The sequence below is a fragment of the Schistocerca americana genome, chromosome X, assembly GCF_021461395.2.
Source record: "Schistocerca americana isolate TAMUIC-IGC-003095 chromosome X, iqSchAmer2.1, whole genome shotgun sequence".
NCBI classification, from domain to species: Eukaryota; Metazoa; Arthropoda; class Insecta; order Orthoptera; family Acrididae; genus Schistocerca; species Schistocerca americana.
The window spans coordinates 229,157,047-229,169,988 of NC_060130.1; the positions used below are offsets into that span (position 1 = coordinate 229,157,047).

The following is a 12,942-nucleotide window of genomic DNA, read 5'->3' on the forward strand; positions in this document are numbered from 1 at the left end:
GATAGCAAAATTTTGTTAAGAAAATGTGCTTCTATATTAGATGACAGAAAGCCTGCTACTGCACAGTGGAAGTTAAATGATTACAATCCTGAATCTGTAATTTGGTAATGGCGGAAGTACGTGTGGTGATAAAAAATTGTAGAGAGTGTGACGAAGGCCTCACTACAGTAAGTAAGTTGGAGTACTTACACAGAGGTGAAGAGACTTATCCAGGATAGACTAGCATGAAGGGTGGCAGTCCTTGGACTCGAGACATCAGCAGCTATACCAGAGAGAGAGAGAGAGAGAGAGAGAGAGAGAGAGAGAGAGAGAGAGAGAGAGAAGGTTTTGTGGATGTACACACACATTATTCATGTACAGGTGTGTGTGTGTGTTTGTGTTTGTCCACACAAGTGTGTGGTGGTTAAGATGGAGGATGGGATTTTTGGGGAAGGAAGAGACTGTTTGCCTGTGCTTCCCCACAAGATGTGCTTTTAGCTATGTGAAGATGAGGATGGAGGGTAGCTGTGACAGAAATAAGTTCTTGCTATTCATGTAAAGCAAAAGTATGTCCTAACGCATATTGTGGGATGTCAAACTACCATAAGAAATACTATTTGCAGTGTCTGTAGTATACGGTATACTGTGCAATGTAATTCAGGTGTGCATGCAAGGAACAGACACTGTGGTGATCAACAGGCGCATGAAATGAAAAAAATATATTTGCTATTGCGCATGTCTGAAGGACATGGCATAGTACACCATATAACACAGACACTTCTAATAGTATTTCAAGCCTAAACAAAGCTGCAACAATCTCACCTTGTGTGGGAGTTAGCAATTGTGTGAGTGCAAGACATAGACACACAATGACATATGGAAGTTTGAGTCAGTCCTGGAAGCATGCTTGGATAGTTGAAGTGCCTGTGATAAGCAGAAAATCTGCATTTGAGTCCCGATCTGGCACAAATTTTTTTTTTTACAGTTATCAGTTGTGCAGCTGCAGTCTAATAATGTTTACAATTGTGAATATGTTTCTGTCTTACTGTAAGAGAGTTTATATAATGCATTTCTGATACTTTACCTTATGTAGGAAGCTTTGTATGCCCTTCAAATCTCAAAAGTACCACTGTTCTGTAGAACATATAAGTTTCACTTAAATATCTGTTCCTTTGGGTAGACCACATCAAACCCTCATGTATCCTATTGTATCATCATCTTCCCTCTATCTCTCAGTTTTGTAGAAACACCCATTAATGTAACTATTCATAAGTGATGTAATTCAGTATGTAGAATTATTTCATTTACATATTTGTTAGCTCAGTTTGCAGATATATGGCAATGATGTAAACATAAAAGCATGGAATTTATTCTTTTTAGAGAGATATCAACAATAGTTTTTCATACTTTCAGGCGTGCACTAATATACACCCAGCCTTTGAGTCTGATTCACTGGTGCACACAGCTACTGGTTGCAGCTGTGATGTCAGTTATACTGGGAGCAATTTTCTTTGATCTTCCAAATACAGACCCTCAGCTAGTACTTGGTGACAGACAAGGATTTCACTATGCTGTTTCATGTGTTGCTATTTGGCCAGTACTTCTCCAGTTGTCACTCGGTAATGTGAGGCGGGAAAGATGGTCAGTGTACCGTGACATACGAGATCACTTGTACAGCAGGCTGATTTACATTGTGACAAAGGTTAGTTGTATTATCTTTTTGCTTAATATGAGAGTACTTTAGCCAATAATGTATGTTCATGACCATTCTCCTAATTAATTATTGAATTTCTAGATATAAGTGTATAGGGAGCTGTGCAATGAGTAGGGACGTAAAAGTAATAGATCTGTATGGCATATAAATGATTGTTGTTGATATTAGTTGGGATTTTTCTAGAGCCAGACATGGGTAAGTTGAAGAATATTGTATTTTACATAGTGATTCACACATACTACATATAGTATCTTAGAAAACTGAGTACTAAAACAAAATCTCAGCAGACGTGAATCATGTGGCAACAACAATAATAATAAAAACATGGTTTTCCTAAAAGCCACAAATAAAAATGCACTTTTCCTAACACAACATCAAAGTTTCAGTAACAGGTTTCATCTAAATAACTAATGAGAAAACAGAGTAAGGGGAAAGGTAAAGAGTAAGTCATGCAGTTCTCTGGCTAACAAGAGATACTGTAATCAAACATTGACCTTTGGTGTATAATGCTGCATTCCTCAGGGTATTTTTGTTACGTCATTACAACTGCAAGAAAATGCATGTTACTTTCACCAGATGTGTGTCATTTTATTGAAGTAAAGCATCATCAGTAGTCTGTGTTAAAAGATATGTATAATTTGATTTTTTTTAGATCGAAAAACAGTTCATTAACAAAGTGTTGTGTTTTTATTTATTGTAATTTCTCCTTGGTTTTTTGCCTAAATCAAGAAATGCCACCTCTATCACATCTTTGGTTTCTTTCTTCATTATGCTCTGATAATTGTGGTCTAATTGTACACTGCTTTGCAGTACTATGCAATTTTTACATTTAACACAGGACAGTTTTATACTTCACTGTTCACAGTTTATTTTTATATTTCTAAGTATGTATTGTGTTTTGTAGTGGTGACAACATTGCCACTAGTTTTTATTTGAGCTATATTTTTTTCTCTCTCTGTAGTTCATTACTTGTGTGTTAATCTATTTAATTATGTTACTATGTATTTAAATACTGTGTAAGACTAGTGAAAGAATAGTAATGAAGTTTTATTTTTTATTTGCTTTTTTTGGTGGGTAGGTGGGGGAGGGAGAGGGAGAGGCAGAGATGAGTGGACATAAGTGCATAGTAGCAGTAAATTTGGGGGGAGGGGGGGTGGGGGTGGGAGATGGTGAAGAATGGAAAAGGCCCTTTTGTTCACCTATTTTCAGGAACACTAGCCAACATTTTCATAAATAATACAAAAATTAATATTTGAGGACATAATAACAAAGAAAAGCTATAACATCATCTATTGGTACAGATACATAGGTGACATAATGTGCATGATATATGAACCTAAAAATAAAATACAAGTACTACACAAAGGAGTAAATACTATACACTGGTACATAAAGTTCATGATAGAATGTGAAAACACACTTAAATTTCAGACATATACAGAAAATCCACAAGAAGAGATACTATCTTAAATGCAACCTCAAACCACCCACAGAATCAGAAAGAAGCTGCAATCAGATACATGACTGAAAATTATCCCCTTAAAGACTGCTGATTACCAAGAAGAGCTGGTATTATAAAACAAATAGCATTAAAAAATTGGACTCAAAGAAACACTAGTAGAAAAACTAAACAAAAAAATAAAGACACAAATAATGAAAGAGAACCTAACCTAACCATACCAACACATACAACCTGCAACCCGCCTCCTTGGCCGAGGTTGCTGACACGTACTTGCATGGGGCACTTGACCAGGGGGTAACCTCAGTTCGAATGCTGGTGGTGGAAAAAACCATCTGCTAGCACATCTTTGATTTCTTTCTTCATTATGCACTGATAATTGTGGTCTAACTTTATGCTGCTTTGCAGAACTATGCATTTTTTACATCTAACACAGAAAGGGGAGGAGTGGTGGTGGCATAAAGTTTCTGATCACAAGGCTTTTTTGTGCCAGTGTTTTGGTTTAAATACAAACCTCTCTCCAGTGTCACATGAAGTGACATGTTGGATGGGGACATTGAGCCTGGCAGCCCCCTTGGTGCCATTCGCAAGGAGTAGGCTAAGTGCCGACACCGGGTTTCACCCTCTCGCTTCTGTAATCATCATCACCATCATACAACACAAACATTATACTACAACCCCCCCCCCCCCTCACACACACACACACACACACACACACACACACACACACACTGCCAACACACACACAGTACATACATGTAGCATTACAAATGATGTAATGAAGCATGTTGTAAATAAATAAACATACAACCTGCACAACCACAAAAAATGGCATACAATGACCTACCACAACAAATTCACACGTAAAACAGGTAATATATTCAAAATACAAGGCATAAACATTGCTTACAAAACAAACAACTCGATACAAAACCAGACAGATACCAAAAGTCTGGAATCTATCAGCTTAGTTGCAGAGACTGTGAAAAAATATACATTGGGATGACAGGCAGGACATTTGACACAAAATATAAAGAACATGTCAGAGCACTGAAATACGGTAAAACCATTCAACATTTGCATACCATCTTAAACAGGAATACCGCAGACCAAATGCTATTGAAAAAGGTATCAACATTGTAAGAATCAGTAAAGACAGACACCTCCTCCCTTTCAAAGAAAATTTCCTTATACACAAAACATTAACACAAAATAAACATTTACTCCATAACCAAATAAATATTGGAAACCAGATACTATAATTTTCCATCCTTCACCCTCTCTCACTCAACTCCTCCCCCTCCTCCCCCCCCCCCTCCCCCCCAACATCAACAAAATCTTTTCACATTTGGAGGAGAAAGTTGGTGTTTGAAATTTCATGAGAAGATCTTGCCACAATGAAAAACATCTTTGTTTTAATGATTTCTATGACACTCTCCCTCCTACTTCTCTATAATCCAAAACATGCTGCCCCTTTCTGAACTTTCTCAGTGTACTCCGTTAATCCTATATGGTAAGGATCCCATGCCACCCAGCAGTACTCCAAAAGAGGATGAACAAGTGTAGTGTAGGCAGTCCCTTTAGTAGATATGTTTCATCTTCTGAGTGTTCTGCCAATAAAAAGCACACTTTGATTTGCATTCCCCACAACATTTTATGTGTGTTCTTTGCAATTTAAGGTGTTTATAATTGTAATTCCTAGTTATTTAGTTGAATTTATATCCTTTTGTGTCTTTGTCTTAGGTCCAGTGCCAGCCACTGCTAATTGCTTTAGACTCTATAAAGCACTTCATTGTTATGTGATTGATGATTGTTGTTGCAAGATTGTGTAAAAAATAGTGTACAGTAAACTGTGTAAATACCATGCTTTACATGCTAGCAACAACACAGATTGTCTGCTTGTGAGGTATGTGAATTACTTCATGATGAACCTACGTTGGCTAAAAATGATATAATAGGTATTCAGCTAGATTTTTCCCCAGAACTTCCTGTTGTTAGACCTGCATACTGTGGATGAGTGTGAAAACTAATTGGCTGCTAATGCCAGTGGATAAGGATTTTGACTTAGGGATGAGAAAGTTATTGATATGACAATTGCTCTTGAAGGATAAGGCATAACATTAAAATATACAATTCACTATCATGATTAAAATTAATTTGAAAATCCAGATGAGTTGTACATGTATCATAATTAGCTCTGACATGTGCTTCTTTTAACAGAAGATTAACTCACTATAAAATGAGATTATTCAAAAAATCCTGAATCAGTAAGCTATTTGAACTTCAGACTGTTCTCTCCCAAAATTAGCAAGAGTCCTAGTGCACCTCTTGTGCCTGTATTCCATCTAAAACCAAACTGCTCTTCAGCTGGATCTCCTCCATTACCTGGTCCAGGCTTTTATTAATGATACTTAACATCACTTTGGTTGCATGTGAAATGAGGCTAACTGTACTGTGCTCACTGCATTTCTTGGTTGCTTGTTTCTTTGGTATTGGAATCATTAGTATTGTCAGAAAGTCGTATACTTCATTACATGACCTCAGTATTTCTCTTATGCCCTCTTGGTTCAAACATTTTAATATTTCTCCTGGTTTTGTATCTGTACCTATTCATTTCCCATTTTTCATTGCAGCTGTTGTGCTCTGTACTTTATCCATTATGATTGTTGATACTTCCTCACGTTTGTGATCTGTATAATATAGCTCTTTTAAATATTCTCCCCATCTCTGTACGATGTCCTTACAGTTTTTGTATACTATATTTTTCTCTTTACTGAGAATTTCCATACTAATACTTCCAGGTCTGCAGCTATCAAGCATGCATGGTGCAGTCATCTGCAAGTTGTTGCTCAGTTAGGCACCAACAATGCCTGGCACATGGGTTATGAGGCAATCCTCAGTTCATACAGGCAGCTGATGGAAGCAGCGAAGGCTGCTGCCGTCATGTGTGGGTTGCAAGCAGAGCTAGAAATTTGCAACATTGTTCCCTCAGTTGATCGGGGTCCTTTGGTTTGGAGCCAAGTGGAGGGTCTCAACAAAAGGATCCGTTGACTCTGTGACCATCTCGGCTGCAGATTTTTAGACCTGCATTATCAGTTGGGGATTTTTGGGACTCCCCTTGACAGGTCAGGGTGCACAACAGAAAGGTAACAGTTAATCAGGTTGTATAGTACTTGTGGAGTGCATGTGAGGTTTTTTTTAAGGCTAGGTGGTAGTTTGAGGTACTATGATGAACACTCAACAGTCGATATGCAGCAAGGGAAGTCAGAGGATGATCAGAGTAGAGACACTTCAACTGTCAAAATTTTGTCAGTAAATGGTCAATGTATTCATTATAGAGTACCCAAATTTACTGCTGTCCAGGAAGGTTCTCACACTCAAATTATTTTCAGGACCAAGAGCTGGCTGAAACACAATGTGGATTGCTCTGAGATATTTGGCGAGTCATGGAACGTGTATTGGAAAAACAGATTAGAGGCCATAGGAGGGGGAGTTTTCATTGTAGTTGACAAAAATATTGTCTCTTTTGAGGTCGAAGATGAATGTGACAGTGAAATTATCTGGTTTTGTATAACAGGTCTAGGTAAAATGAAGCTAATTGTTGGATGTTTTTACCAGCCCCCCCAATTCTGCCGTGATAGTTCTAGAGTAATTCAAAGAAAGTCCACAGTCTATAGTGCATAAATACCCAAATCATGCAATACTAGCTGGAGGTGACTTTAACCTACCAAATATACACTGGGATGTCCATGGATTCATTATGGGGGGCACAGGCAGGCAGTTGTGCAAAATAATTTTGAAAATTACTGTACAATACTGAAATTCAGTATTTTTGATGGTGTGCGGGAACAATAAATACAGAGCAAAAATTACAACTATGACTGGTGATTCCATAGTTGGATAATTTGTAATATCAAAACACTTAATTTTTTCCACATCTCTTACACGAGTTTTGCTGCTGTCAAGACGCAAGGCTTATAATCACTTGTAAATGGCCACATTTCAGTCTGTTGACTGAAAGATCAATGAAGACATAATGCTGGTCTCACCATAATCCACATTATTTCTTGCCTCTGTACCATCATTGGCTCCATTTCATCACAAGTACTTTTTCAAGGTCTGCAAACACTCGAGTTGGATGACACAGGTTCTCCTACATATTTGCAGTGTGTGTATCATGCTGAGTATCAAGAAGATATAACTCATTCAGCCAACTCACAAGTACCAGCATTCTATACTTTCATGAACAATGTTGTAATGTGATTGAGTCCTGCTTGACTTCGTGCTCAGTCCAAATTTCAGGCAATTTTTTGTGCTGTATAATGTACATTTTTAAATTGTAGATCAGTGCTATTATATTAATATAACCATTTGTCCTGAATATTGTTGTGTGTGTGTGTGTGTGTGTGTGTGTGTGTGTGTTTTAGTGAATCTGGTATGTACAACCTTAACTGAAATTTGTTATTATTTTTGTTTAATTCTGTTTAAAAATGTATTCTGAAAGCATTAATGTGTTTTTGTTGGTTTTTGGCAGTTCATTTACAACATTCCCGCTTCAGCATGTGTGTGGCTTGCGTACCTAATTCCAGCATACTTACTGAGTGGCCTACAGGATCAGACATATGAAACACCTACCCTTTACATTTATTTAGGTAAGTTGAAACACACTTCACTCAATACTGGTTACCAATTAAGATAACATACAGCAGGGGCAGCTCACGGTTTCCATACTGGGGAAGGTTGCGACATTTACGTATCGGAACTAACCTACACCTCGGTCTATGCTGCAAATCAGTCTGTGAATCTGTCTGTCTGCTGTCTGTCTGACTGTCTGTTTCAGGTGTGGGAGTGACACTATCATGCACTAGCAGTATTCATTTCATCTTTTTTCAATTTCATAATTCACGACTAGAATAATAGAAAAAGTTAATGTCAAGATAAAATCTATAGGTAGCATATTTATCTGACAATGTCACTTTTCTCGACACTTTATTACACCAAATCATACTAGAAAATGCATTTTGGAGAGACCCTTAATGCTGTGCATGTTAGCACCACTGCATGCTTAATGGTTTTCAGCTTTCCAGTTCTGAACTTGAGATATTAAATGGTTTGTGTGTGTTCAGTACAGAGCTCAAGGAAGCAGTGATGTCTTGTACTGTTATGGTGATTTTTGGATGAATAAATAAGTACTGATTTGCCATCAACTCAGACAATGACGTAGAAAATGCTCTTGCAATTTGTGCACCCATATTTTCTAGCATATCCACTTAATGGAATATAGTCACTGCTGAGAGAGAGAGAGAGAGAGAGAGAGAGAGAGAGAGAGAGAGAGAGAGAATTCTGTTAAAGTAACAAGAAATTCCCAAAATTTTTTACAAAGTGCAAAGGTGAATCAAAAAACTCACTAGGAAGCGGTACATGAACCCATGACATTTGATACTACAAGTCCACATCTCTGTCCACTACAATACCATACACTGGGGTGACAAAAGTAATGTGTTAGCAATATGCACATACACAGATGGTGGTAGTATCATGTACATGAGGTTTAAAATGGCACTGCATTGTCAAAGTCATCATTTGTACCCAGGCGAATCATGTGGAAAGGTTTTCAACATGATTATGGCTACATGATGGGAATTAACAGATCTTGGATGTGGAATAGTGGATGGAGCTATATGCATGAGACATTTCACTTCAGAAATTATTAGAGAATTCAATATTCAGAGATCCACAGTGTGAAGAATGTGCCTAGAACACCAAATTTCAAGCAGTACCTCTCACCACAGACAATGCAGTGGCTGATTCCCTTCACTTAATGACCAAAAGCAGTGACATGTGCGTAAGATTGTCAGCGCTAACAGGCTAACAGATAAGTAACAATGTGTGAAATAACAACAGAAATCAATGTGGGAGTTATGACGAATGAATCCATTAGCTCATTGCAGCAAAATTTGGCATTAACGGGCACTTGCAGCAGACGACTGATACGAAGGCCTTTGCTAACAGCACAACATCACCTACAGTGCCTCTTCTGGGCTTGTGACCATATCGGTTGAACCCCAGATGACTGGAAAACGAAAATGGCTATGCAGACCATTTGCAGCCATTTATGGACTTCATGTTCCCAAACAATATTACAATTTTTATGGATGACAATGTGCCATGCCACCAGGCCACAGTTGTTTGCAACTGGTTTGAAGAACATTCTGGACAATTTGAGCAAATGATTTGGGTACCCAGATTGCTCGACACGAATCATATCAAACATTTGTGGAACATAATCAAGAGGGCAGTTCATGAACAATATCCTGCACCAGCAACACTTTCAGAATTACAGATGGCTATAGAGGCAGCATGGCTCTGTATTTCTGGAGGGACTTCCAATGTCTTGTTGAGTCCATGCCATGTCGAGTCCATGCTACGTCGAGTTGCTGCACTACACTGGAGGAGGTATCCCGTGACTTGGTATCCATTTCATAATTGACGACTAGAATAATACAAAAAGTTAACGTCAAGATAAAATCTATAGGTAGCATATTTATCTGACAATGTCACTTTTCTCGACACTTTATTACACCAAATCATACTAGAAAATGCATTTTGGAGAGACCCTTAATGCTGTGCATGTTAGCACCACTGCATGCTTAATAGTTTTCAGCTTTTCAGTTCTGAACTTGAGATATTAAATGGTTTGTGTGTGTTCAGAGCAGAGCTCAAGGAAGCAGTGATTTCTTGTACTGTTATGGTGATTTTTGGATGAATAAATAAGTACTGATTTGCCATCAACTCAGACAATGACGTAGAAAATGCTCTTGCAATTTGTGCACCCATATTTTCTAGCATATCCACTTAATGGAATATAGTCACTGCTGAGAGAGAGAGAGAGAGAGAGAGAGAGAGAGAGAGAGAGAGAGAATTCTGTTAAAGTAACAAGAAAGTCCCAAAATTTTTTACAAAGTGCAAAGGTGAATCAAAAAACTCACTAGGAAGCGGTACATGAACCCATGACATTTGATACTACAAGTCCACATCTCTGTCCACTACAATACCATACACTGGGGTGACAAAAGTAATGTGTTAGCAATATGCACATACACAGATGGTGGTAGTATCATGTACATGAGGTTTAAAATGGCACTGCATTGTCAAAGTCATCATTTGTACCCAGGCGAATCATGTGGAAAGGTTTTCAACATGATTATGGCTACATGATGGGAATTAACAGATCTTGGATGTGGAATAGTGGATGGAGCTATATGCATGAGACATTTCACTTCAGAAATTATTAGAGAATTCAATATTCAGAGATCCACAGTGTGAAGAATGTGCCTAGAACACCAAATTTCAAGCCGTACCTCTCACCACAGACAATGCAGTGGCTGATTCCCTTCACTTAATGACCAAAAGCAGTGACATGTGCGTAGGATTGTCAGCGCTAACAGGCTAGCAGATAAGCAACAATGTGTGAAATAACAACAGAAATCAATGTGGGAGTTATGACGAATGAATCCATTAGCTCATTGCAGCAAAATTTGGCATTAACGGGCACTTGCAGCAGACGACTGATACAAAGGCCTTTGCTAACAGCACAACATCACCTACAGTGCCTCTTCTGGGCTTGTGACCATATCGGTTGGACCCCAGATGACTGGAAAACGAAAATGGTTATGCAGACCATTTGCAGCCATTTATGGACTTCATGTTCCCAAATAATGATACAATTTTTATGGATGACAATGTGCCATGCCACCAGGCCACAATTGTTTGCAACTGGTTTGAAGAACATTCTGGACAATTTGAGCAAATGATTTGGGTACCCACATTGCTCGACACGAATCATATCAAACATTTGTGGAACGTAATCAAGAGGTCAGTTCATGGACAATATCCTGCACCAGCAACACTTTCAGAATTACAGATGGCTATAGAGGCAGCATGGCTCTGTATTTCTGGAGGGACTTCCAATGACTTGTTGAGTCCATGCCATGTCGAGTCCATGCCACGTCGAGTTGCTGCACTACACTGGAGGAGGTATCCCTTGACTTGGCACCTCAGAGTGATTTCAGTGACCGAAATACCTAGCATCTCCAACAAACTAATATCACCAGGCAAACTATTAGTTGCCCCCTTAAAAGAGGACACTGGACAAATTTGAGCACTGTAGTTGGTGTGGAATTCATAAAAAAATGGCTCTGAGCACTATGGGACTTAACTTCTGAGGTCATCAGTCCCCTAGAACTTAGAACTACTTAAACCTAACTAACCTAAGGACATCCATGCCCGAGGCAGGATTCGAACCTGCGACCGCAGTGGTCGCGCAGTTCCAGACTGTAGCACCTAGAACCGCTCGGCCACCCCGGCTGGTGTGGAATTCATACCAGGCAATGATGTGACCCATCCCTGCTGACATAAGTCATGGCGGCATAGTGATGTGTGTGTATTTTGTATGGAATCATCGCAATCAGATGGGTCACTTTGGAGACATGACAGAATGGTGGAAAGGAGCTGTCACATTTAGATGTGTCTGTGGCAGTACCATGAATGAAGGCATCCAGTTTCTTGGTATATGAACACTGACTGTCCACCATGTCTGCAAGCAGTAGTATTCCACTTGCATCCATGTAATAAGGTGAAATAATAGTTGTTGCAAAAAGGCAGGACCAGAGGGAGATGCCTTGTCAGTGAAATTCAATTTTAAATCTGACAGGAACTGCAGCACATAAAGCTGCACATCTACAATGGGCCAGACAACATAGAAACTGGACTGTAACTAACTGGCTGTATGTAGTGAGCTCATGTGAGTCTCTGTTATGCATTTTTAAAGTAACGAAAGGTACCAAGTGCACTAACAACCCAGTGAGAAATTTAAACTGCTATGTGTGGAGGGGGTAGTTTAGATCTGTGGTGATTCGTTGTTTTTTTGGGGTGTTAGTAATATCATGACTTGGATCTACTCATCCAGGATGCTGGAAATATGAACCAGAATGCTTATTTTGATCTTTTTTGGTGACAAAGTTTTAGAACCAAGTATGCTGTTCTGGACAGTGAGTATTAATCAGACACAAGGGTGTCATATGAGTGCTGCATGAAAATGTGACTGGACCATTCTTATTCTCTACATACATAATTGATCTGATAGACAGGATGATCAGCAATCTGCAGCTGTTTCTACATCTACATCTACATACATACTCCTCAAGCCACCACACAGTGTGTGGTGGAAGGTACACTGTAACACTACTAGTTGATTCCTTTCCTGTTCCACTCACAGATAGAGCAAGGGAAAAGTGACTGTGTATATGCGTCTGTATGAGCCCTAATTTCTCATATCTTATCTTTGTGGTCCCTATGCGAAATGTATGTTGGCAGCAGTAGGATTGTTCTGCAGTCAGCTCCAAATGACGGTTTTCTAAACATCCTCTGTAGTGTCCTTCAAAATGAATGTCTTCTTCCCCCCCAAGGATTCCCACTTGAGCTCCCAAAGCATATCCGTAACACTTTCATGCTGATCGACCCTACCGGTAACAAATCTAGCGGCTCGCCTCTGAACTACTTCAGTGTTTTCATTCAATCTGACCTGGTGTGGATCCCACACACTCAAGCAGTACTCAAGAATAGGTTGCACTAGCATCCTGCATGCAGTCTCCTTTACAGATGATCCACAGTTTCCTAAAATTCTCCCAATAAACCAAAGTCAGCCATTCTTCTTCCCTACAACAATTCTCACATGCTCACTCCATTTCATATTGCTTCACAACGTTATGCCCAGATATTTAAATGACGT

The 12,942-nt window shown here is 39.0% G+C and overlaps 1 protein-coding gene across 1 annotated transcript in view; it reads left to right on the top strand.

Annotated features, from left to right (window-relative positions):
- The window catches only part of LOC124556447 (ATP-binding cassette sub-family G member 8), a 327,261-nt gene that overhangs the window by 277,558 nt on the left and 36,761 nt on the right, over nucleotides 1–12,942 (top strand). The window contains exons 13-14 of the mRNA XM_047130396.1: nucleotides 1,393–1,681; nucleotides 7,687–7,804. Of these exons, the coding sequence (XP_046986352.1) occupies nucleotides 1,393–1,681; nucleotides 7,687–7,804 (407 nt within the window). The remainder of the gene's footprint in view (nucleotides 1–1,392; nucleotides 1,682–7,686; nucleotides 7,805–12,942) is intronic.